Source organism: Sander vitreus, chromosome 20 (assembly GCF_031162955.1).
Source record: "Sander vitreus isolate 19-12246 chromosome 20, sanVit1, whole genome shotgun sequence".
Lineage (NCBI taxonomy): Eukaryota > Metazoa > Chordata > Actinopteri > Perciformes > Percidae > Sander > Sander vitreus.
The window spans coordinates 7,189,678-7,216,416 of NC_135874.1; the positions used below are offsets into that span (position 1 = coordinate 7,189,678).

Sequence of the window (26,739 nt, forward strand, 5' to 3'; positions counted from 1 at the left end):
TCATTAAGTATTGCATGAACTGGACAGTCTTCTCTATTTCCTTTCATGTGGAGTGAATAGTGCCAAAACATATTAAAACAAGAATGATTTAATACGGACTCAACAAGGACATCTCTCACATATAAATAATACTGGTGACAAGTTTAAGCATTGCATTGCAGGCTGAATTTTTTTTTCCAAAATCTATAACAGTATCACTTAAAATATTCTGTATCTGCATGTTCCAACTATTAATTGAAGCTTTATTATACTTACTAATATAGATATACAAACCTAGGACAACATGCGTCTCTGGTTGCAACAATTCACAATTCACAGTATTTGGCATCCTTGAAAACTTTGCACTCTCCCCTTGAATTAAAATAAAGTACTCTGGCTTTGATTTGTACTTGGTTGCACAGTAAAACCCAGGTCTGGCAGTTGAGGAATTGAACCTCGTCCTCAACAAGCACCGTTTCACGTTTGTTGCAGTAGATAATACGCCCTCTACAGGTATTTTGGGTGAAACTGCATGGATGATACATGTTTACATATCTGACATCATTGGTCATAAGTGTAACAGGTAAGAAAAAGAAATATTAAATACACAGCTACGAATTTGCAAAGTGAGAACCTTTCCATGAAAACTTAACATCACTGGAAGCAAAATTGGTGGATTAGCTAATTGACATTTATTGTTGATTCTACACACCATAAACACACAATTGCACAGTAAAACCCAAAAGCGTAATGAATGATACAATATGATCATTAAATTCACAACGTACAGACACAACATTTACGTACTGTAGAAAAAAATTAAGGTTTTTGTCAGAAGTCGGACTCGAACCATATGTACTGTAGAAAAAAAAAAGTTTACTGTCACAAGCCGGACTCGAACCTTCACCTCCAACCTGAAAGCAGCCGCTGGAACGTCTGTTCAATGTTGAAGAAAGCTGGCCTTCTCTCCATTCGCATTCGCAGCATTCTGCGACCAATAACATTTGTGGATTCAACATTCTGCGACCAATAACATTCGCGGATTCAACATTCTGCGACCAATCGTCTTTCGAGCTTCGAGGGGGAAATGTTTTTGCCGAAGCGGAGTAGCCATGATTTTTTTTTTCTTTCTAAAAGGTGCGTTCGTAATGGCGCCAGATGCTGTCAAAGCTAGCAAGTCCTTCGCATCTAAAGTTAGCCTACTCAAGCGACATGGTGAGTATAAACCGTAAATACGTTACCTATACAGTCTATGGTATTTACACATTTACTACAGTAATGCAGTATGACATAAATGTAAGTGTAGAAGTAATTTACCTGTTGATTTAGCGTTAGCTAAGCTATCTGACATTAACTTAGCTAACTTTACCGTAGACTGTTAATATTAAAACACTCTCGTCAGTCCTGAGTTTGCGTTTCGAGAACAAAATGTTTTGACTATGAGGCAGAATATTTCTACCCAATCCTTTCATCTGACGAATAAACGAATATGTTGGGTTGTCACATGAATAATATATAATGTGATATTAGCATAAACGTAACGTTATCCCTCACAATCACTTTTCACAACTGTAATACCTGATGTCTAACTCAGGGTAAGTGACACACTTTTCAGTTTTCATATAAATAATAACGTTACCTTCGTGGTCATCATTTAAAGTTAAACGTCACACAATCACTTGCGTATTAATAGTAGCTAATGTTACCTATGTACATGTTTACAGCTCGTGGTATGGCTTTTAATGTTACAGCACTTGTTGCTTTTATGCATTTACATGTTTTTAATGCATTTATGTCACCAAAGGCAATGTTTTCAAGCACAGATAAGAAATATAAATATTAAATACAGAGCTACAAATTTGCAAAGTCTGAGAGCCTTTCCATGAAGACTTAAGATCACTAAAAGCAGAAATGGTGCATTAGCTGATATACAGTAACTGAGCAAAAGTTTGAGGCACATTAGAACAATTGTTCATCAATTAGCAAAATGCAGTGAAGAGAAAAATAAATCAAATCAATATTTGGTGTGACCACTCTTTGCCTTCAAAACAACAATAATTCTTCTAGGTACACTTGCACACAGTTTTTGAAGGAACTCAGCAGGTAGGTTGTTCCAAACATCTTGGAGAACTAACCACAGATCTTCTGTGGATGTAGGCTTCCTAAAATCCTTCTGTCTCCTTATGTAATCCCAGACAGACTCGATGATGTTGAGATCGGGGCTCTGTGGGGGCCATGCTATCACTTCCAGGACTCCTTATTCTTCTTTACGCTGAAGATAATTCTTAATGACATTGGCTGTATGTTTGGGGTCATTGTCCTGCTGTAGAATACATTTGGGGCCAATCATACGCCTCCCTGATGGTATTGCATGATGGATAAGTATCTGCCTGTATTTCTCAGCATTATTCTGCAGCCCATCTCATTAAGAACTATCTTCAGCATAAAGAAGAACAAGGAGTCCTGGAAGTGATAGCATGGCCCCCACAGAGCCCCGATCTCAACATCACAGAGTCTGTCTGGGAATACATAAGGAGACAGAAGGATTTTAGGAAGCCTACATCCTCAGAAGATCTGTGGTTAGTTCTCCAAGATGTTTGGAACAACCTACCTGCCGAGTTCCTTCAAAAACTGTGCAAGTGTACCTAGAAGAATTAATGTTGTTTTGAAGGCAAAGGGTGGTCATACCAAATATTGATTTGATTTAGATTTATCTTCTGTTCATTCACTGCATTTTGTTAATTGATGAAAATAAACTGTTAATTATTATTTTTTAAAGCATTCTTAGTTTACAGCATTTTTTCACACCTGCCTCAAACCTTTGCACAGTACTGTACATTTATTGTTGATTCTACACACCATAAACACACATTCACACAGTAATAATCATGAGCATAATAATGCAATAGGATCGTAAAAATCACAACATACAAGCACAACATCTATGTACTTTATAAAAAAATAAAAGGTTATTGTCAGAAGTGGGATTCGAACCCACGCCTCCAGAGGAGACTGCGACCTGAACGCAGCGCCTTAGACCGCTCGGCCATCCTGACATATAGTAGCATAAGGATCACTCGGATCATATTGTAACAGCCACTATAAACAGTTATTACAGTATCGTTTATATAGTTTTTATAATGGTAATAAAATAAAAAACTATCCGAATAGTTAAGGGGCCGCTAAAACAACGATCCCTTTTGTTGAAGCTGCTGTCAGATACAAAGTAATGTTCCATAATTCGTATCAGTTAACTAAAGGTTAAACCTTAACGTTAGTTAATTTTACTTGTCAGAGCTGGTTTACAATGAGAGCTGGATTCCACCTTGATGAAAGGAGTTAACTAAGGCACTGCCCCACCTAGCATTGCAACAGCTAGCGTTGGTTATATAATGTACTATGACCTGTACTATAAGTAGTTCGCATGCTAAAGCAAACCGGGCGTTAGCAGTGAGAGTAGCAATTAGCCTAAAGGTTAGCTAGGTAGCACCGAGTGGCACCAGCTTGTGAAGTAGCGGGACGTCCAATTATCTGAAAATAAAACTGTAAGTAATTTTGCGGGAGTATGGCTGTGTTCAATAATAGACGGGCAACCACTTAAGCTAATTGCTAAGTTAGGATCGATGGCTCGCATTAGCAACGTTAACAAAACTGCGTGGGAACGTTAGCTAGATGGTGTGAATATGACAGTTTCTGCTACATAGCCTCTTAGTGTCTTGACACATTATTTAACGTTAAACTAACGTTAGATGCTATGCATTTTTCTAATCTTTCTGTAAAACTAGGTGGAGTCTGGTGAGGCCTACAGTGTATATTTTAACTTCAGGCCTGTGGCTTATTATGTTGAAATATGTACTGTTGTCAAACTAATCCCCCTCTCAGACACTGCACTATCTGGTCTAGCCACTGACATGGCTGCAAAAACGGTTTCATTCCAGTAGTCAGTGTTTAGTTTTGCAAATTGTTGTAAAGGTAAATATTTCCTATGAATCTACAATGTAATATAATTAATAATTGTTAATATACTATTAATCACACACTACTGTCAGTTTACTTTGTAATCTTCAAGTGTATTGCATTTATTCTGTACTTATTTTTTCTTTGTGCTGCTGCAAAAACCAAATTTTCCCTCTGTGGATCAATAAAGGCTTATCTTATCAAAACAAAATGCCAAAGCCAGGTTAAATGATTAGCAGCCTTACCTGGCTACAGCTGTGTTCACATTTTTTTACACATGCACTTAACCCTTTTTTATAGGTTTTATATCCATGTGTGATTTTTAGCCGTAGAGAGGCAACGTTTCTGTACAAATCTTCATGACATGCTTTTACTGTTTTTCATTAAGTGTAAAGCATATTAGGTAAAGTTGTAAATGTGTGTATGCAAACACACTGGCTTGATATGACTCTCTTTGTCCCCTCTATTTAGTTTGACAAACATGGCCTCCACACCTCCACACAATTTCTCCTGGGTCGATCCAGACAAACTGGCTGGACTGGCGCTCCCCAGGATGACATCTGAATACCAGTACCTGCTGGACAACGGTATCAAACACCTGGTTTGCCTGTGTGAGAGAAAACCACCTTACTATGACTCGTGCCCAGAGTTACAGCTGCACCACATCAAGATAGTGGACTTCACTCCTCCTTCACCAAGTCAGATTGATAGATTCCTCTCTATCGTGGAAGAGGCCAACTCCAAGGGGGAGGTAAGAGCTGAGATACTTGATAGGCTGTGCTTAATGGATGGTTATGCTTATAAAGTACTTTCAGGACTCTCCAGGGTTGAGTATAGCATTGTAAGCAGGCTCACAAGCCCTGAAACCTAAAACATTTGGCATCAAGTTTACGTGACTTTGATGAAACCTCTGGAACCGTTGAAAGGAAAAACTGTCTTTCACGACTTTGCTGCTCCTCCAAAGTGCATGAATCAAAAAGCAAAAGGGGAATAAAAGCTTTTGTCAGTGTTTGAATTGTATGCTATGCATTTAATTTCTTACATTCTCACAAAGCTATCAGCACCAATGTTTTTACTGAAACTTGGGCTGTTTGGAGTATCTGATTTTCTCCTTCCAGTAGTCAGACAGGGTCAGTATTCCTGGTTTTGTTCAGTGGTTCATGCAAAGACAGTAACAACTACTGATCATTTTCATTATCCATTAGTCTGCTGATTAATTTATCAATTAAAATGATACATCATTAGTTCTATAAAATGTCTGGAAAAAAAGTTTCAAATATTGTCGTCATTTCCTAAAATCCAAGGCGATGTCTTCAAATCGTTTGCTTTGTCTGATTTGAAAGTCTATAAGCCAAAGATTCTGTATAACCTCACACAAGACAAACAAAGAAACACATTCTCACAATTGAAAAGCCGGAATCAATTCATGTTTAGCATGGATTTAGTGATAAATTGACCAACTACATCAGTTCTACTTGCAAGAACAAAATGCAAATTCCTGTCCAATGCAGGATGTGCGTGCTGCGTTACAGGCGATTGAACAAAATACATCTTGTATTGTTCCTGTACAGGGTGTGGGAGTTCACTGCATGCACGGTCATGGGAGAACAGGGACCATGCTGGCCTGCTACCTGGTGAAGACGAGGAAGATATCGGGGGTCGACGCCATCAATGAGATCCGCAATCTGCGGAAAGGCTCGATTGAAACTCACGAACAAGAGAAAGCTGTGGTGCAGTTTTATCAGCGCACAAAGTAGCTTTTACACAAGTAACATAGAGTATGTGCTTCTGTTAGGAAGCAGAATAACAGTGGTTTTTACAGAGAATAAGCATACAATAAGTGGAAGAAGTGCCTCAATTATATTGCTAAATGAACACTTTATTATCTCGGGAATAGGAAAAAAACAAGAATGAATGCTTAAACAGGTAATGCATAAAAAAATTGAATGTCCTGGAAAAACAATACTAAACACAGTGTTGTCATTACCCACACTATGTCCCTGGGACATTTAACTAAGACAAACATTTCTAGAGTAAATACATCCTCACACTGTCTGTTTACATGGTACTGTATCTGTATACTGTCATTTTTCGTAGCACATGATTACCTTTGTTTATATAGACATGTTCCTCCTCTAAGATTTCTGTTTACAAGGCTTTTAATCTTCATTTATGCACTGGACGCCAGAGAAAAGAGACGCTGGCGTTCCTTGAATGTGAGCTTTTCAGGAGCCGGCGTTCTCTTGGTTTTCTCCTTCTGGCTTCTGTGGGGGGAAAAAACATGCATATTAGCAGAATTACTTGAATTTTATTAATAAGGAATCACTTATGGGGACACAAACAATAGCTTGTGCTTTTCTTAAAGTGCTCATATTATGCGTTTGGGCTTTTTCCCTTTCCTTTATTGTGTTATATATCTTTTTTGTGCATGTTACAGGTTTAAAAAGTGAAAAAGCCCAACGTCCACCCCAAAGAGACTTACCATCTCCAACAGAAAACACTGTTCACAAACTGCTCCAAACAGCTCTATTGTAGTCCAGCCTTTACTTCAGAGACAAATGTACGTCAATTTGTAACACACGTTATAATGCTCTCCTAGCTGCTAGCATGGCACTCCCTCATATTCTGTTTCTGACTGGCTAGTAGTCCTTACCTAGCTACTGCGCATGTGTGACTCCCAACAAAGATGGAACAGAAGTGCGATGCCTCACTCTGTAGCTAAAACAGAGAGCTCAACACACAGGGTGAAAAGAGGAGCTGCAGCAATGTGCAGTACAACAAAAAATATGGTGTTTTTTGAAAATTAAACCACATAAACCTATTCTGGTACAACCTCTAAATACAATATGAACCTGAAAATAAGCATAATATGAGCACTTTGAAATATATTTATGGTGTGTATTTTACTCAGGGATCTCTTTCAAACATTTTCAAAGTGATTTGGAAGAATGGAATTGCTGTATTGTCTCACTATTTAAAAAATGGACTAAATTAAGAAGCTTGGTGTGATAGTACACAACCACATGCATATTTCAGTGTCATTAAGTCATGAGTAGAAATGCTGCATATAGAAATAAAAAATGTACAAAACAAAAAGAAATGCTGCATATATAGCTGCTTGTTAGATTTTATTTGCATTTAATGTTTAACAGCCAAAACAGTTTAAACTCACTCTTTTGATGCCATGTTGTTAATATCTTGACTCAGTCCGCTTGGTCTTTGATCTGCCAAAAAAACATGGAAATGTTGCAATGAGATGAGATGTCTACGGAGCACAGACTCTTTAAAATAAATAAAAAGTACCTGTCTTTGCCTTGTCTTCCTTTTGGGAGAGAAAAGTTCCTGCCTGCTTTTGTAACTCTTTCAATTCAGTGTTGACATTCTCAGCAGAGCTCCTCTTGTTCTTAATATGGAAGCAAAATAATAATTAGTAGTAATTAGTGAATTAAATTTCAGCTTTATTATTCAAATGTATCAATGTATCGTAAACAGGAATATTCATTTGTGGAACAAGCAGAACATTTACACAAAACTTTCATACACTACAATCATGGAGTAATAATTTATAACCCATATGAAGTCATTAAACATGTTTTATACAGTGTGATAGGTAGGGGTCATATGTCCCATAATCATAATCAACAGTATTTTTAATGTGTTTATCAATATGTGATCATGTACCTTGTTTGCTGTACTCACTTATTTTTTAACCCACTAAATCTAGTTAGTGATTTCCTACATTTCCCACAATGCATTTTTGTAACATCAGAATTTCTTAAGGGTGGATCTTCCCTTTAGCATCACGACACCTGTGTCGCACTTCACCTGTGTTCTCTTCTCCAGCTGCTGTATCGTCACCATCATGTCCAAATCTTCCTCCTCCTCATCCTCATCCTCCTCCTCCTCTCCTCTCTGCTGAAGCTCCTGCAGCCTCTTCTGAAACTGCCACTCCAGGCTGAGCCTTCGGAGCCGCTCGTTCTCCTCCGCCGTGCGCCTTGCTCTACCCTGGAGCTCGTTCACCTCCTGCTTCAGGAGCTCCACCACACGGAGCCTCTGCTGCTTCTCCAGCTTCTCCTGGGCCTCCCTCCGCCACGGGTCAGACAGCTCCTGAGGGTCCTTTGGCCTTGGAGGACCCTTGCCCTGCTTCTGCTGAGTGGGAGGTTCTTGGAAGGAGACATGTTTGGTTGGAGTGATGCTTACTTGGGGTTTTGCAGCTTGATCCCTGTGTGTGTTGGATCTCTGCTGCTGAGATAGAAGCGAGGGCTGAGGTAGCTTCTTGGATGCAGTAATGGGACATGCATAAATATGATTAGCTCTTTTTTTATTTCCATTTACTTTAAGGGTTTGGCTCATCCTCACCGCCAGCAAAGATGAACTCTGGAAGGTGGTGAGTGGAGGATTTGGATTTGTGTTCCCTGCTCTGGTTACAGGGATGTCGATGCGTATTGGCTGGTTGGAAGGCGTCGGTGTTGGATGTTGTGAAAAAGGAGTTCTCCAGACACCGGCGCCACTTGTACGGCCGCTCTGCTGTTGTTTTGTAGGAGAACAATTATCTGAGAGGATGTCGTGAGTAGAAACACTTGAGCAAATTGGGAAAGATGAATAGTGGCTCATGGTTTGCTTCGCTCGCTGCTCCTTCTGCTCCCACAAGTTCTGCCTTTTGTCCAGCAGGGGGCCTCCACTGTCCATACACAAGTTCTCCTGTGACAGAGCTTGGCGCTAGAAGGATAAATATAGGGATTTTTGTGGCATTTACCTTCTTGTATTTATCATTTTATTATCAGCCAGTGGTGGAATACGTGCTCACAATTATTACTTAAGTAGAAAAACAGTGCAACAATATAAAAGTACTTAACAAGTAAAAGTCCTGTACTTAAAATCTTACGTAATTACGTAGTATTATCAGCAAACTGTACTTGTATTTTCTAATCGTGTCATATGGTTTTTTTTATGTAAAATCTTTATCTGAAAAGCAATTATATCTTTCAGATAAATGTCCTGAAATGTAGTGCAGTAGAAGTAGCATAAAATGAAAATGTGCAAGTAAAGTACATGTACCTCTAAATTGTACTTAAGTACACCACTTGAATGAATGTTCTAAGTTACTTTCCACCACTGTGAACAATATGTTGACTTTTCCTTTGCGTAGTAAATATGATGGTATGATAAAACATTGTGGTACCAGAAGGACATTAAGACTCTGTGGCATTTAATAAAGGCTTACCATGAAGGTCCTCTTACTGGAGCTCTGTCCATCTAAAGGCCTCAAAGACACTTTGAATGCTTGCTGTGGTCGACTGGATTCAGATGAGTTTTTGTCCTGGGATTTAGGGGTTGGAAGTGTCAAGTATTCCCTGTGAAATGTCTGAATACAGACATAATAATGATAAAAGGTCATTCTGTGACATAAATGCATTTAAAAACAATGCATTCTTGATTAGGTATATAGCTTACGCTGTTCTTTATAGTAACCTAACGTTTTACAAATGTTATGAGGAATTATTTGGAGAAATCAAAAAAAAAAAAAAAGTCTCACATCAGCACAAAGGCTGCTAGTGGATACAGCAGCGGCAGCAAGGTTAACAGGTTCATCTCCATCCTCGGGGGGGAAATCTGCTGAAATAAGGAGAAAATGAAAACAAAGGTGTTGTTCTTATGACTCACCCACAAGCATTAAACATATTTCACATTAAGGTCTTTACTGTATGAGCCTAGGAGTGATATGTGATTAAAATACAAGTGCACCCACCGGTCATGTTGGGGTTGGAGCGATAAAGTTGTCTGTTTCTTTGCATCATCTGGTCTTTCTTCCTTTTGCTGCCTCCATGGAGCTGTTCTGAGGGACCTGGATCCACAACCCTGTACAGCATGAGCGCTTCACCGTTTGGCTTGGCGGGGCTTTTATGTCCTTGTGAAACAAGAAAGGGTCTTAATTAAGTCATGACGAGTAGAAAGTTTTAAAAAAAATAACGATGGTTATTGTGTATTAACCTGTAGTCCTTTCTGAGGTTGGTTCGCTCAGCAGAGCTCCCAGGCCGTGGTAGCTTGCTCCAAACTTTGCAACCTTTAAGGTCACAACGGGGCCGGTTTGCATCATGATAGCTGCTGCCCTAAATCAATATGAGAATGATATTATATTTCAGACTGCATAGCCTTGCATACTTTCTATTAGATTATCTGGGTCTTGATCTGAGAGTAAAACACATACAGCAACCATTTGAACGAGTTTTGAAAGTAAAGATTACGCTGCTATCACCTGTCGGCTATTGCAAAACTGTTCCACTGTTTGTGTTGGTTCAGCATTTGGATGTCTAGATTATATTGTCCAACCCACACACGGTTGTGTAGGCTATGTCATCACTTTGATTTCATGACATTTTGTGGAACACAAACGCAGGTATTTATTGGTCATAAACCAAAGTGTGGCACAAACTAATTAATAATAACATTTTTGACCCAACGATGGCGCTAAATGAAAAAGTTAAGGGATCACCAAAGTTATTACAATTCATCCTGAGGAGAACTTGAATGTCCGTACCAAATGTCATGGCAATCCAAAAGTCGTTTCACTCATATCACTCATAACCACTTGAGAAAACGTCATGAAAGTCATGTTAGGATTCATCCTCTGGGGGCAATGGATGTGTGTGCAAAATTTTGGGGCAATCCATCAAATAGTTGTTGAGATATTTCAGTCTGGACCAGAGTGCTGAAACGCACTGACAATGCCATTGGCCTTTTCTAGAGTCACGCTGCTCGCACAAAAACCTTTTCCAGCCAGCTGTGTAGCTACCTTTCTTGGTTGAGATCGACCAAACTTTGACCATCCACGCTCAGCAGCTGATCCCCAGCTGTTAACCCGCCATTCTGCACAAAGTAGAGATTTTGTCAATTATGTCAATCTTTCCTTGTATAATCACATTAAAATAATTCTGTTCGTTGCACATTTTAAGTTAAGCTCAATCAAAATTGTGTTGGATCTCACCATTTCAGCTGGTCCTCCCTTGACAATAGATTTGATATAAATCCCAAGGTTTCCTCGACCCGCTCCCTGTGGCAAAATAATAAAGAGGGCATTCATTAGTTTAGACCTTTAGCAGATTTTGGTGTTAATGAATAATTTACATTTGTTTGGCAGGATTGAGTCAGTCACCTTGGCAGCCACAATGCTGACCCCCATCCCACTGTTTAGAGGTTTGTTCAGTGTGATAGTCACCATCTCTGGCTCTCTGTGTGCTGCCTATTAAAGAAAACATAAATAAATTACATGACTGCTCCATAGGTGCTTTTTTTTCTTCATTTTTGTTAAAATGAAATTATATTTCAAAACATCATCACATGTGGTTTTTGCCTACCAAGTATGTGCTCTCTGCAGAGGAAGTTGGTTCACTGAAGTACACGTTCCAGTCACCTTTGGAGTTCGGCTGGGATGTTAAAGAGCAGAGACCTGGAAGAGAAAGAACTCATCTGAGGTGTGTTTATCTTAGAAGCAATACATTTCTGGTGTTCTACAGCATTGTCACATTTTGCAAATATGACAAACCCAAACCTTTCCGGCAAATTGGGTCCAAAAATTCCCTAAACCCTGGAGGGATTCCTCTCACAGTGTCACAGGAGTATCCTCCCTCCGGCAGCAGGAAGGGCAGGTGCAGGTCGAGGCTCTCCTCCAGCTGGATGTGCCGTCCTTCGCTCCGAATCAGGTTATCTGCTGAAGCCTTCGCAGCCGCCACTACAGCATCGATCAAATCCTGCAGCGAGGATGACACATGGATCAGACAGCGGAAATATTTCAGGTAAAGGTCGTATTAGTGTATAGATTGGCATTTGTCATTCTGTGACAAGAAATCCAATCTGCCTGCTGTGCCCTGAGCAAGATACTGAAGGCCTTCCTGCAGATGACCTCCCTGGAGAGGTAGAGAAGTACAACATTAAAAAGTAATGTTGTACTAATATTGTCCTGGTGATTGAACTGCAGTGGTGGTAGTTCTAGTTGAAGTAGATGCCTCAGTAGAAACTATTGTAACAATAGTATCACTGGTGGAAAGAAAGCAAGGACTTCTACTAAAGGATTGTACTAGTACAGTTTGATGTACTTTTACTGTATTTTACTATTTTTATTTTATGCTACCTAATACTCCTACTTCACTACATTTCAGAGGTTCAGAGCTTTATATTCATTTATTTTATTAACTTTGCAGATTAAGATTTGCCATACAAAACCCACAATGATTTCACAGAACATAATGCTTTGTTATCGATGAAACTACCCAACAGTAATGCAGTGAAAAGCTCCACCACCAAACATAATTAAAGTCCAGTTTACACAGAATTAAATGCAATTATCCAATAATATATAATAATACTGACATTCTGCTACACATGAGTACTTTTGCTTTTAGTACTTTAAGTAGAATTTGTTGATCTTACATAGTTTTTGGACTTGTTATTGAGTTTTTCTACTTCTCTTACTACTCTTGTATTGTTGTGGCAGTAAGTAGTAGTAGTAGTAACGTTAGTAGTGTGAAGTGGAGGTTCTAGTAGAAACAGTAGTAACGTTAATACTTGTAGTAGATGGCAGTTCTTCAATAGAAGCAGTAACATTACCTGTAGCAGCCGTTTATCTATATGACTCCGTCCACCAGTTTTTTTTTCATATATATTTTTTGGGGTTTTATTTATGCATTTTAATGAGATATTACAGATAGACAGGAAAGTAGGTAGAATAGGAATGACACGCAACAAAGGGACGTGGGTCGGATTCGAACCCACACCGCTGCCAAGGATTCAGCCTACATGCCTAGCTACTCTTTTCCTTAGCCGTTAGCTAGCTAAGCTAACGTTACACCACCTGCCGCAAATGTTTACCGGTATTTCAATTTGGGAGTCTGGAGTTTCCTGTCCTTATGTCAACAACCTGTGACTGCACTGTTGCTTTACTCCAGTGAGCTAAGTAAGTGCTGCTTGCTGCTAACATCTTTTAAAAAAAAAAAAAAAATCTGAGTTGATGTTTATGCTATGTTTAGTTTGTGTTTGTGTGTTTGGCCAAATATTATCTTTAACTAAACCGTTTCTGCTTTGGCTAAGCTAACGTAAACTAACGCTATGAGGCTATCAACGGCTGCTAGCTAACACTATCCCGCTCTCTTGTAATTAATAATTTCATTTCTGTTGTACCTTGCTGGCTGCTTTATGGTTTCATGCTACTACTTACGCAGTAGTATTTGTTTGTTATATGTTTTGGTATTACCTGTTAATCAATATCTTGTTGTGGCTGAGCCAATTTTTTTTTTTTGTTGACACTAGCCAAAAGTGTGCCTTTGATGTTATAGCTTATTTATCTTTAGCATGAACTACATGCAAGTCACAGAGCATCCGTGTGTCAGACAATCTTTCAAAGGTGTCTTTAACCATGCAAACATACCAATGTTTTAAAATTATCACCCATATCCTCAGAGATTCTTCCAACTAACTGTTAACTGCATAAAAATAGTTTTCAGTTTTGATTTTGGATTTGGATTTTTTTTTTAACCAGTTTCCCAAGCAAATGTTTCCTAACCCAAACAAAGATGGGAGCTAGAAATGAAATCTCCTTTTTTCAAACAAAATAGGTAGTCACACAAACCTCATATTCAGCAAAATATTAGAGAAATATTTCACTCAAAGGCAATTGTTTTATGTGACAACTATCTTTACTATTCTTCATATATTATTCATGATCATATTCATCATTTTTAATTATTAATATTATTAAATCTTTACTGCTGAGCTCCTGTTCTGTGGTTGAAGCTGCTGCTAGTACATTGTGAACCTTAAGCCGATATCTATGCTCTGATAAGCAGTAGTATTTTTATTTTGACTATTGAAAATCTCTTGCAAGGATTTGTCCCAAAAATCAGCATTATAGTTGTAGTTTCAAACAGGGGAAAACAACAGAGGCGTGAGGGGAGTGGATGGAAGAACAGACAATAAGTACTCACAGGGGGGATGTGAGGCTCATTGGTTGCATAGAGGTAGCCGGATAGCAACGTCTGCAGCTGCAGTGAGTTCAGTTTAAAACAGGTATTCTGGATGGCATTCACATCTTGCATTGAGTACTTGTTCATGGTCAGGAGCATGGTTGCCTAGAAACAGCCAGGCAATGTTATTTTAACAGCTTGTATCGACTGAAATATGTTCTCTGACACAAAGACTGAGATAAAAACTGCAAAGCATGTTACAACTATCTAGCACATATATTAAAGGTAAAAAAGAACATTTGATTCAGTTATTTCAGTTTTTGAGGTAGAATCTTCAAGCATGATGGAAGACACTGCGGTTCCATATTTCATGAAAGCCTAGTTTAAAGCTTTATTTTTTTTACAAATATTCATGTAGTGCAGGGAGTGACTGACCTGGATGATGTGTCCAAGGTGGCAGTCAGCAGCCAGCTCCAGGCCCTGCCTCTCCGCCCAGGCTTCGATGGCCGTAAGCCTCTGGCGGAGAGCAGCTCCCCAGTAGTGGGAGCGCAGGCCTGGAGTGTTGGCCTTTGAGCTCATCAGCTGGTTGAAGAGCCAGGCGCTGATGAAATGGAAGAGTTGGGAGAAGAGCTGGATGGTTAGGGCAGGGTTGACCCGACAGCGGCGTAAAAGGGACATGGTGTTCATCATGGTGTTCAGCACCATCTCTGCAACACACAAGACAAATATAGTATTTCAACGTTGAGGCAACATCAGCTCCTTCAAGAGTCTTACATTATCTAGTGCACCTAATAAGATAATTATTACTGTAGTATTTATAAACAAACAAATAAACATTTACCTATACCAGCTGGCAGTGCACCATGTTGCTCAGGATCAAACAAGAAAGTAGGCAAGGACTTCCCTAACTCATTCTGTAGACACTGTAGGAGGCAACTTGGGGAAATAAAATGCACACATAACACCAAAAAACTTTACACTGTACATTATGTATAACTTTCTGTCTGGATGCCTTAAGCCAATAAGCTGCATCTTGCTATTCATTGTATTTTTACATAAACGCATAACAAGAATTGAAGAAATATGCCTTAAACATGTTTGGCATTTCTGTACTGCAAGTTCTGTTCTGTTGTTGCAAATCTTCCGCCATATATACAATGCTGATATATCTGCAATAAGTATGAATTATTGGACGATATTTGGCAGATAATTCATTGTCTACACTACAGACAATATTTACAAAGTAGGAAGAAAAAATGCATGTTGAAGTAACAAAGTTCTTGTGTTCACTGTATGGTTGGGATTTGGAGGTTCAGGGTTATTGCAGTGGAAAAGTACCCTGGAAGTCCAGAGTTCTCACAAGAGCAATCTGGCATTGAGTAATCATGCTCGCGATAGTGTTATGCAATTGCGTGCAGTGAGATTTTCAAATGCATGCTTGGTGCCGCCCCTCGAGTTGGGCCATTTTCATTACTCAGTGCCAGACCCTTAATCTTTCGGATTTGGGTCTGGATTTCCAGGCCAGTGGAAAAGAAAAACCTTTGGATACTTTTAAAGGTCCCATGACATGCTGCTTTTTGGATGCTTTTATATAGGCCTTAGTGGTCCCCTAATACTGTATCTGAAGTCTCCTTTATATAGACCTTAGTGGTCCCCTAATACTGTATCTGAAGTCTCTTTTATATAGACCTTAGTGGTCCCCTATTACTGTATCTGAAGTCTCTTTTATATAGACCTTAGTGGTCCCCTAATACTGTATCTGAAGTCTCTTTTATATAGGCCTTAGTGGTCCCCTAATACTGTATCTGAAGTCTCTTTTATATAGGCCTTAGTGGTCCCCTAATACTGTATCTGAAGTCTCTTTTATATAGGCCTTAGTGGTCCCCTAATACTGTATCTGAAGTCTCTTTTACATAGACCTTAGTGGTCCCCCTAATACTGTATCTGAAGTCTCTTTTATATAGACCTTAGTGGTCCCCTAATACTGTATCTGAAGTCTCTTTTATATAGGCCTTAGTGGTCCCCTAATACTGTATCTGAAGTCTCTTTTATATAGGCCTTAGTGGTCCCCCTAATACTGTATCTGAAGTCTCTTTTATATAGGCCTTAGTGGTCCCCTAATACTGTATCTGAAGTCTCTTTTATATAGGCCTTAGTGGTCCCCTAATACTGTATCTGAAGTCTCTTTCATATAGGCCTTAGTGGTCCCCTAATCCTGTATCTGAAGTCTCTTTCCCGAAATTCAGCCTTGGTGCAGAATTACAGCCACTAGAGCCAGTCCCACAATGAGCTTTACTTAGGATGTGCCATTTCTGTGTCTGTAGCTTTAAATGCTATTGAGGAGGAGAGAGGGGGGGGCAAGGTGGAGGGTCTTTGAAGGGCCTTGACCAACTGCCACTTTGCTTGTTTTCAAGCCATGATGTCTCTCTCTTTCTCATGGGCGGGCAAAGTAGAGAAAGGGGAGGTAACCTTCCTCCTTATGACATCATAAAGGGAAGATTCTAGATCGGCCCATCTGAGCTTTCATTTTCTCAAAGGCAGAGCAGGATACCCAGGGCTCAGTTTACACCTATCGCCATTTTAGCCACTGGGGGACCATAGGCAGGCTGGGGGAACTCACATTAATGTTAAAAAAAACTCATAAAGTGAAATTTTCATGCCATGGGACCTTTAAAGCCATTTGTTTTGGTGGTTAGAGACTTGTACAAAAGCTTGAATCGGTAAATAGCTGGGTGAGCAGGGTCACATATGATTTTAGCTGCACTTTTGATGACATGTTTTTAGTACAGTGACTCTATTTGGATTCAAAAAATCTATGGTCACATCTTGTCGTCTGTACCTGTAAGCTTTGTGCACCAGGTGGGACAGATCCAGCTGACTTTGATGTGTGAGCGAGCGGAGGTCTTTGTCATGCTTGAGGAAGTTCAGCAGCTCAGAGGAGTTGGCCATCCAGAAGGCGAGTGCACCGGCGATGGCCTGCTGCCTCTGCCAGGCAAATATAGTAGCAGTGTCATGTAAACTCACAGAACACCTGGCAGATGTGACTTGTAGATGTTAGCAGTCCATTTATGTCCATTTTGGCAAGATGTTTGCTGATAATGTATTCTATTTAATGTGTGTGTGTGTGTGTGTGTGTGTGTGTGTGTGTGTGTGTGTGTGTGTGTGTGTGTGTGTGTGTGTGTGTGTGTGTGTGTGTGTTGTACTTGCCTGGATGACCTTCCCTGTCATGGCCACCATTTTGTTTGCGATCAAAGTTACACTGAGTGTCTGGCCTGAGGATGAAGAGCCTCGCCTGTAATGGCGTTGCAGAGCAAAGCGTCCCGCAGCATAGAGGGTGTATGCAGGTGAGAGCTTGAAATGAACTGTGGAGCTGTTGGTGTAATTTATGACTGCAGATAGAAAGGCCTCCTCAGCTGAAATGTGAAAGACACCAGCAGGGGGCAGGAGGACATTATGAGAGGGAAGGCAGTGAGCTTACAACTGACAACTATCAAAGTATCACCGTGGAAGAAAACCTTTTTTGTTTCATACTCACAGTTATCACAGAATTGAATTCCAATTGGTAATCCAGGTTGATCGGAAACATCTGGATGCCAATTTTCTGTGTGCTTCCCTGCTGTATTTTAGCAAAGAGAAGTCATCAGCCGTCCTGTTTACATTATTAATATAGTCCTTATTGATTGGAAGTTAAAATTGCCTCTACTGAATGAATGGAAGGTACATGGTCTTATTCATGAGACTGCACTGTTCATTATGATTTCTATTTTTCTACAATTTTCAGATTACTTACCCGGGGCAGCCTGCCTCTGTTGCTTTTCGTTTTCTGTGCAGCTCTTTTTTGTCTCATGGTTAGACACGGAAATGCTGTTGTTATTTAGTAGCGTTTCAGTTGACCTGGATATTTGTTTAAAAGGGTAGATGTCATTCTGACAGTTAGGCAAGGCTGAAGCCAAAATGTGATCGTGATCGTGAACAATGAAACATTTTACCCATTCTCATCCTCTGAAACCTTGTCGGTTCCTTTAGTTTTGCTCTTCTCCTTCTTCTTTTCTTTCCTTGACAGTGTCCTCTTAAAGCTTTGGATCACGCCTCCTTTTTCCTTCTCGTGACAGTTTTCCTTTATTGTTCAACACACATAAAAAAAAGAAAGAATATACTGTAGACGTGAGATTGTGTGAAGAGAGAGTGAAACGGCAGACTGAATTATTGTTTTGAGTGTTACCTCCAATCTCTCCCTGTCTTTCTTGAGCACAAAACGTCCTTCTCTGTTGTCTGTGTTCCAGTTTAATTGTACAACCAAAGGTCTCTCGTCCAGATCCAGTTTACGCTCTTATTCCACGTACCAAAACACAGAAAAATGGTCAGAGCATGTTGTTAAATCAACTGAACTACTACAACACCAAATTAGAGAGGTGACTGACACAATTCTTTTCATCCATCCATCCATCCATCTTCATCCGCTTATCCGGGGTCGGGTCGCGGGGGTAGCAGCTCCAGCAGGGGACCCCAAACTTCCCTTTCCCGGGCCACATTAATTCTTTTCAGAATATCAAAATACCTCAATCAATTCATTCTTTTGTCTAGTACAAACTACCAAAATATTCAATCAAATGATACAGTAAAGCAGGACATCTTCATATTTGAGAGGCTGAAACCAGCAAATGTTTGCATGAAAAATCGATGAATGGATTTTCAAAAGATGAATGGATTTTCAAAAGATGAATGGATTTTCAAAATGTTCTGTTCTGGTGATGATATTATTGTTTCAGCTCTAAACAAATAACAATAATGACATGTCCTCGTCGACAATATACAGTACGAGTCGAGTGATTACCTTTATTGGCGTGGATCTCATACAGGGAATAACTAGTAGTCAGCATTTTCATATCAGGCCTGAACTTCTCTGACAGAGTTTCGATAACCTCGCGAGTAGAAGAGTTGCTGCAAACACGCAGGCACTTTGTGGCCACATTTCCTCCAACACGGTCCTCAAAGTAGAAGCGCATCACACCGTGAAACTCCAAGTTCTGCCAGAAAACAGATTTTGTTTTTAATTGTGTCCAGTCCAGTGTTTTCTATTCCTTTCATTAGGTATGGTGAAACCATATATTGTTGAATAGGCTTAGAGAATAGAAAGGCCAATCTCCCCGTTTTGTGAAATGTTGCTTTGGATTTATTATTATTTAATGTTTGCTTTCTATAGCAACTATCAGTTTTAAATTAACAGTAGTGCTTTCTTATGTGTTGAAGCAAAGTGACGTAGTAGCTCTGTGATTTAGTCCTGAAGTAACAATATCTGTATACAGTATATTTTAGTGTATGCATCTGACAGGCACTTTAAATATATATATATATATATATATATATATTATTACTTTAATCCTACTGCATACTAAAGTACAGTACATAAACACAGTGTGTGTGTGTGTGTGTGTGTGTGTGCGTGTGCGTGCGTGCGTGCGTGTGTGCGTGCGTGTGTGTGTGTGTGTGTGCGTGTGTGTGTCAAAACTACAACTTTACATCCAAAACTATGGCATTGACAGTTGTACAGAGAATAAAGGTGAATACAGAAACGTAAACAGAGAATGTATAATGGTGTATGAACCCTGCCTGATGTCTGCAGGCAACTTACCTTATCAGGTTGGCTTATTTCAAACAAGTCCAGTCTGTTGTTGTTCCACTGTCTGATGACTTTGGCTAATTCCTCTCGTTCTTCCTCCTCCGGCATTTTTCACCAGTTAACCTCAAAGTTTCTATTTGACTGGCTACTGTAGAGTTTCTCCAGAAAAAGACAGAGAGGAATATCCTGTGACAGAAAAGTTTGTATCTGTCCTGGGTATTGTATCTAGGACCCTACCCCTTCCTCAATCTATTCCCGTAACTCTGCAGTGAGTTCTTTAAACATAATTGCTTACTTCATCCTGACATCCACAGCTCCTCTCCAAGCCCCCACACCCCTCTGTCCTCATTTAACGGGTCAGTGGATCTTCGTTATGTGAGGCAAACAGTTCCCGAATCATAATCCGTCCCAAATGATTCCCATCTTTAAAGTCCACTACCAAATTGAATCTGTCATTTTTCTTTTTAATTGTCATCATATCATTTCCATGAGCAAGGGTTTTCACAAGGGTTTATACTGGTGCAACCTTTGACATGTATTAGCCTAAACTGTTAAAGTATATTTTAGCCATGCTGCAGAAGTCATCATGTGAAGCAGATAGGGTCACAGTCAGATAGGGTCACAGTCACCATGAGAGATTTCCATCCTCCTTTTTCACAGCGACACAGATATTTACGCTTGAGGGAATCCCACTTCTTATGCATACCAGTGATTTTCAACACAATTTATGGTTACATGTTTTCCCATTCAGTCAGCACTATGTATGTAGGGCAGCTTTTGTTGACTGCTCTGAAGCTTTCTGGGTAAACCTACAATGGAACAAAGGCCTTAACAAAGCCATTAAAAAACCCCGGAACAATCAAGGGTATTGTATTGTTGTCTGGATGTTGGAAAATGCAGTGAAGACGCCTCTCTGTAGGAGAAACATATGATTGTTTCTGCCGTGATGATCCATTTGAGAAACCGGTACAAGGCTACAACCCGTTAGCACGTTTGTTTTTATTTGCATTTATTATTATTTATTTATTTATTTTAAGTAGAGCTGGACAATATATCGATATTATATCGATATCGCAATATGAGACTAGATATCGTCTTAGATTTTGGATATCGTAATATCGTGATATGGCATAAGTGTTGTCTTTTCCTGCTTTTAAAGGCTGCATCACAGTAAAGTGATGCCATTTTCTGAACTTACCAGACTGTTGTAACTGTTCTATTATTTGCCTTTACCCACTTAGTCATTATATTCACATTACTGATGATTATTTATCAAAAATCTCATTGTGTAAATATTTAAATATAATAGTCAACACTACAATATCGTTGTGGTATCGAGGTATTTGGTCAAAAATATTGTGATATTTGATTTTCTCCATAACGCCCAGCCCTAATTTTAAGTAGAAAGAACTCACAGAGTTCATAACTCTGTCGAGGTTACATAATATTCCACGTTTTTATTTTTAGGAAAGAAAAACAATTTTAGACATATTTAAACAGCATCTGAATCTGACTGATGTGGCCATGATTTTTGGAGGATGAATAATCCTCTCTGGGACAACTGAGTTATGGCCATTTAAATGTAGCCTCCTCTATAGTAGGAGTAGGATGATATCCTTAAAAAAAACTAGATGCTGCTAGCCAAATGTTTTGTACAATGCTCTATGCTAGTGATACTGATCCTGAGAATCAGCTTGGGACATCGCTACTTGTTAGTAGGATTGATTCATTGTTGCTTTTGCTGGGTCATCATGTGTATTGTTAACACAGCACATGTAAAAAATAATCCAATAATGTTCCAGGTTTCAAAGGCTTCAATCATATACTAAAGCCCTCTGCATCCTTTGACCTGTCTTTCCCCCTGTCAGAAAACACAAATACACAAGAAATAGGGCTGCACGATATGAGGAAAGTATGTGATATGCGATAATGTTGTTGAATAACGCGATAACGATATTACTCGCGATACATAAACAGATATTAAAATGCACTCAGATCTGCATTTCCGCTGCTTTCAGTATTCTTCTACAATACAACAAACTGCTTGTTGAAATTTAAAACAAATAAAAGTAAATCATTTTCAACATTCTTTTATGGAAAAAATTGAATATAAAAGGCACCACTAAAAAAAAGTGACAGTTACATTCAACTAACACAAAAAAATCTGTTTTGTGTCTATTGCAATATGTTGCAGCCTTCTGCAATGTGTATATTGCACCAGTTAAAAATGCAATGACAATCAAAAAACAATATATTGTGCAGCCCTAACAAGAAAGACTCATTATATGTCTGCTGCACCTGCCTACGCTAATGGTAAATCTAGATTTACAAACATATTCTTTTCAGATTCACAGATTGTCACCTTTTCTCGCACCTTTGCTGCCATCTTCCCCCCTCTTGACACCTTCTTCCTGTTGTGTCATATGTAAATGCTTTTCTGCCTTATTTATTTACCATCGTCTTTTTCTATTATACTCATAAGATTTTGGGAAACTGGGAATTATATTTCTTGTTGTTGGTTTGACACTGCTAAGTATTGGTTCCTTGTAACATTGGCAACCTGTTAATTGTGGATCGTTGTTAGTGTTGCACTTATTATAATCTTCTCTGGGGCTGGGCAAAGAATGGCAGCTAATAATGCTAAACATAAATAACTCTAATATAGGGATGCACGATATATCGACTAAATATCGTTTTTGCAATTCACGTTGTGCAATATCAATATCGAAAATGTACCAAAAAGGGTGCGTGGACAGCTCAGTTGGTAAAGCAGGCGCCCATATATAGAGGTACTCCTCAACGTAGCAGGCCTGGGTTCAACTCCGACCTGCAGCCCTTTGCTGCATGTCATTCTTTCCCTCTCTTCAGCTGTCCTGTCAAAATAAAGGCTGAAAATGCCTAAAAAATAATCAGAAAATGTACCGAAAAGTATGTAATATTCTGTTTATTTTGTGGAGAGATGCGCCGGTGGCTGTGTGTTGTGGTCAGTTTAGAGCCCACATATTTCATTGGCCGGCATTACAACCAACCTCTTTTCTCACCTCAAAAACCACCACAAGTCATGAGTGCTGAGTGCATAGTAATATCCCGAAAAAATGATCTTTATTTATTTATTCAGGTTCTACTGTCAGTCGTGTGTTGTACGAAAACCTGTTGTTTTGATATTCTATAGTATAAATGTATTTTGATGGGTTTTCCCGTAACTTTTGTGTTTTTATATACAGTATGTTTAAGAATATCGAAATAAATAACGACATCGCAAAATTCATGCTATATATTGTATTGTAATATTGTGCAACCATAATCTAATAACATTTTAATATAATCCATTTACCCTCTTAGATTCTCCACATCCTCTACGGTCTCTGGCAGGGCGACTCCACTCATCTCAACACTCATCAGGCAACATTGTCACCAATCCACTGTACAGCACCGACATCCCACCTAAAACCAATGTGAGGAACTTCTTACTATGAGACTGAAACAGATATCTTAAATTGGTAAGTTTATTTTTTTTCCTATGTATCTTTTCAGAGAGCTAAGAGTATTTGAAAGACATGGTGGCAGGTTTAGTAAGATATAATACATCCCTTAGTACATTCATGTGGATTTATTATTTAGTTTATTTAGTATCTTTTATTGTCCATATTATTCATGTGGAGTTGTTTATTTGTTATTTTAACATCCTGTTATGATGTATATGTTGTGTGTGATGTCAGTAAGCTACTGGGACCTTGGATTTCCCCTTGGGGATCAATAAAGTATCTATCTATCTATCATGTGATTGCAGTAGACATACAATAAAAAACATAAATAAATGAATCGATTTTTGGAATTCTATGAATCGGTAGAGCTTGAATCGCGATTCAAATACGAATCGATTTTTTTGCACACCCCTACCGGCCAGTCTATAAAGCAGAAATTGGGGCCATGATTGCTCCAATGTCACTGGCTGATGAGCACACTGACGCACTCAAATTTCAGTGAGAATTTGAGGCAAATCAAGCCACAATCAAGTAAGACATTCAGAATTTCTATTACTCTTTTGATTGTTTTTAACTGGCAGATATATGTTGTCTGCATATTTCCAGACAACTGCAACTCCATATTTCTTCTCTCTATCTATTCACGGTACAATTGTGCACAGTAATGCTGCCTTTTTATTTTTGTCGACATCATTGAGGATGTGATCATTTTGTTTGATTCCACATAATTGGAGTTGTCGATGGACAAAGCTGATTGGGTGTCCGAGTTTACGTTCAGCATGAGCACCCACACCGCCTTGTGATCCGAACAGTGTGATCATAGAATTTGTACGTTTTGGCTGTGCAGAAAGACCTGATTATACCATGTTGTGTGAATTTGTCCAATTCTTTACTTGGCAGTCTGATGTGCCCATTGTTTATGATGTTTCACGGAACATAAAAACAAATTCATATCTACCAACACTCCTGTGATTCACACCTCAGAGATGTTGGATACATCTCTGTGTTTGCAAAGTTCAGGGTCTCAAATCCAATGGCAACAGCAAGCCTCCCGATGATCGCAATCGACTTTTTCAACCAGGCTAAATCTGTAGGGAACACAGAGAAGACAAAATGCATGGTTTAAAATCCAAGTAAAAGCATCATCACTTTACCAACCAAGAACTTTTTACCTATGATTGCCAAATGTTGTCTTGGCAACATTTAAAGATGTCATTGTGCAACAGTAAACCTTGCTGTGCATTTAACTTTTAACTTTGTTTAATAACTTCACTTTGTTATGTGATTTCTCCAGCTTTGCTGCTTTACAGGATGCTGTGCAGACTATCAGCAACTAGAAGTGAGTTACTGACATAACTTCTTTTTTTTTACATTTTTTTATTATTATTCACATTGTGGCATTTAATTTTTTTCTGACTGTGGCCAATGCAACACAGGTGCAGTGGGATGACTTTCTGCAGCGTTTGGATGATGAGTTACAACTGAGCGCTAAAATACTCGACGGGAACCATCAGTCAAAATATACTTCACCAGATACATCTCTCATTGATGCCAAAACAGGAAGGTAAGTTTGATTTGTTTTTAGGTATTTATAAGTCATTAAACTAAACCCTGTGCTAGTTAAAAATGGCATTATCTGCCAAAACCTTTGTGTTGGTGTGGCCTATTTTGCACTTAATTTTTTTACTGTTTCTGTGTGTGTTGCAGAACAGTGACATTAGAGAAATATCTTGGGAAAGGTAAAAAGACCCTGCTGGTGTTAATCCGTCAGTTCTCCTGTCTACTCAGCCGTCTCCACCTTAAAGATCTGGAGAAGAATCAGGTAAACACCAAACACTGGAGAGATAATGTTTACTCCATTATTTTGTTTTTTCAACTACACAATGTCTTATAATATAGGTTTACTGTTGCACAATCAGGGGTCTCTCAGCAGATGTTTTCTACGTCAGGGTGTCAGTTACAGCAGGTTTGGTGACCTCAGTGAGTCAACATCCTCTCTAGTTCTTTTGGCATTGTGTTTTAGTTGTAGCTCTTACTGAATGTTTTTTCTCCAGAGGTCCTCTGCATCCTTTTTCCTCTTTACAGACAAACTATAAAATTGGAAAAAACAGAAGTAAACAACCCATCTCTGCATGTCTAAGAGTGCAAAGCTGAAGTTGTGCTGCTATGAAGCTCCATTTACTTTTTTTATTTTAATAGAAATTGTATTTTATAGGTTGTTCAAATACAGGAGGCTGAGGTCCATCAGGACCAAAACCTCACGTCACATGAACAGCTTTTTCCCCTCCGCCACTAGCCTTATTAACAAGGCCCGGAAACCACCCTGACACTCCACATGCCACTGTTCTCTCTCTGCTGTAATGCTCTTTGCTCTTTATTTTTTATTTATATCTTTATTTATTCTTTATTTTTAACTTAATACAAACTGTGTAAATATACTTATACTTATATTGTTTGTACCTATACTTATATTGTTTAATATTCAATCTAGAGAATGTGTGACGTGCACCAACAACACCAACACAAATTCCTTGTATGTGTTAAAAAACGTACTTGGCAATAAAACCCTTTCTGATTCTGATTCTGTGTACAGCCCATAACCTTCTGTACAAATCTGAACCAGCTTCAATCAGACCCAGCAGTGACTGTTTTTGCTCTATGCGTATTTTCTGCCTGATGAATTCCTGGAGAGAGCATGTGTGAGACAAAGCAAATGAAGTTAATGTCTGAAAGTCTGTTTGGGTTCCTTCTTTACGTCTAATGATTGACAGGCCTCCTGCTTACCCCCCACTCATGGTACGACCATAAATTGCCTGCCAACTGCAGAACACGCTGTCTGCATGTCTATTTTTATGTGCACTTGTCTGGCCCTTCAAAATGCTGCTTACCTTCCCTGCTCTCCTTCTCAGTGAGGTCCAGCAGCGCCTTTTCTATTTTCAACAAAAGGCGTGAGAGCTTTCACTGCAGTCGGGTCTGCTCTATCAGCCATTTTCTTTGTTTTGTAAAAGTTTCATAAGATATGCAGCTTCTTATGTTATCAGTGCACCGGAGTGAACAGTCTCTGCCTTCTCTCGAAGTCCACTTTGGGGAAATGGGGAAACAAATGATTTTCTGTTTGAGCCCATTTTAAAGGGACACTCCACTGATTTTACACATGAAGATCAGTTAGACATAAGTACTACTGCTTGTGAGAATGGATGTATAATATCTTCTGTGGTTCTGGAAGGAGCTTTGTCAGGTCTGAGAAAATTACTCAGTTGACAACAGACACATTTTTTAGCTGAAATTTGAAAGAACCAGATAGGGAGGGTCTAACAAGAATAAGCTAGGTTGTATTATGGGAAATGTAGGATCCAGTCTTTTTAGAGAAAAGAAATCTGTTGCCTGTAAGTCCCCCAACTTTTTAGAAATACAATACTAAATTGCTAGATGCCCCCAAATGTCTTCTAGGTTGTTTTAGCAAATTGTGAAAATGCAGTTTTCACTTATGTTGTGGGTAAAATAACTTGGCTACAACCTCATCCAGAATTGCAAATAAAGGTGTAAAGTAGGAGGAGGAGCAGCTGGTTCCTGAAGTCTTCTATCTTCTTAAAATGCTATTCCCAATGTTATTATAATATATAACATAGAAACACGGAAGGAATATTGTTTTGTCCATCAGCTTGTAATGGAGGATGGCTGTAAATACTGCAATACCCATAAGCCTTGGTACTTGTTTCTATGGAGAAGTCAGTCAAATGCA

General features: G+C 39.0%; 2 protein-coding genes and 1 non-coding gene across 4 annotated transcripts; 1 reads left to right on the top strand and 2 right to left on the bottom strand.

The window, feature by feature from the left end:
* Nucleotides 1-1,092: 1,092 nt before the first annotated feature.
* On the top strand, nt 1,093-7,244 carry dusp23b (dual specificity phosphatase 23b). 2 transcript variants are annotated; one of them, XM_078277969.1, is made up of 3 exons: nt 1,093-1,194; nt 4,408-4,687; nt 5,508-7,244. In XM_078277969.1, the coding sequence occupies exons 2-3, from the start codon at nt 4,418-4,420 to the stop codon at nt 5,691-5,693; spliced, it is 456 nt and encodes a 151-aa protein (XP_078134095.1). In that variant the 5' UTR covers nt 1,093-1,194; nt 4,408-4,417; the 3' UTR covers nt 5,694-7,244. The 2 variants fall into 2 exon arrangements, with proteins under 2 accessions (XP_078134095.1, XP_078134093.1); XM_078277967.1 differs by lacking the exon at nt 1,093-1,194 and adding an exon at nt 3,270-3,524.
* trnal-cag (transfer RNA leucine (anticodon CAG)) lies at nt 2,953-3,035 on the bottom strand. The gene has a single exon. It is a non-coding gene; the product is annotated as a tRNA-Leu (tRNA).
* afdnb (afadin, adherens junction formation factor b) lies at nt 7,102-19,620 on the bottom strand. The gene is made up of 23 exons (XM_078278105.1): nt 19,525-19,620; nt 18,727-18,919; nt 18,115-18,221; nt 17,882-18,009; nt 17,683-17,786; nt 17,428-17,508; nt 17,100-17,305; nt 16,732-16,877; nt 14,734-14,828; nt 14,328-14,599; nt 13,914-14,057; nt 11,486-11,684; nt 11,292-11,383; nt 11,090-11,176; nt 10,922-10,987; nt 10,730-10,803; nt 9,928-10,046; nt 9,686-9,811; nt 9,473-9,552; nt 9,161-9,301; nt 7,762-8,655; nt 7,240-7,339; nt 7,102-7,160 (listed from the first exon to the last, which is right to left on the bottom strand). Exons 1-23 carry the CDS (start codon nt 19,618-19,620, stop codon nt 7,105-7,107), a joined length of 3,606 nt encoding a protein of 1,201 aa, XP_078134231.1. The 3' UTR covers nt 7,102-7,104.
* Between the last annotated feature and the right edge of the window lie 7,119 nt (nt 19,621-26,739).

Excerpts from the sequence above, each read along its gene's own strand:
- dusp23b (XM_078277969.1), top strand. The coding sequence starts at position 4,418 with ATGGCCTCCACACCTCCACACAATTTCTCCTGGGTCGATCCAGACAAA. Across the intron at positions 4,688-5,507 it reads AGGCCAACTCCAAGGGGGAG|GGTGTGGGAGTTCACTGCAT; the intron begins GTAAGAGCTGAG and ends GTTCCTGTACAG.
- afdnb (XM_078278105.1), bottom strand. The coding sequence starts at position 19,620 with ATGCCGGAGGAGGAAGAACGAGAGGAATTAGCCAAAGTCATCAGACAG. Across the intron at positions 17,306-17,427 it reads AATTCAATTCTGTGATAACT|CTGAGGAGGCCTTTCTATCT; the intron begins GTGAGTATGAAA and ends TTCACATTTCAG. Across the intron at positions 11,384-11,485 it reads GGACCCAATTTGCCGGAAAG|GTCTCTGCTCTTTAACATCC; the intron begins GTTTGGGTTTGT and ends TTTCTCTTCCAG.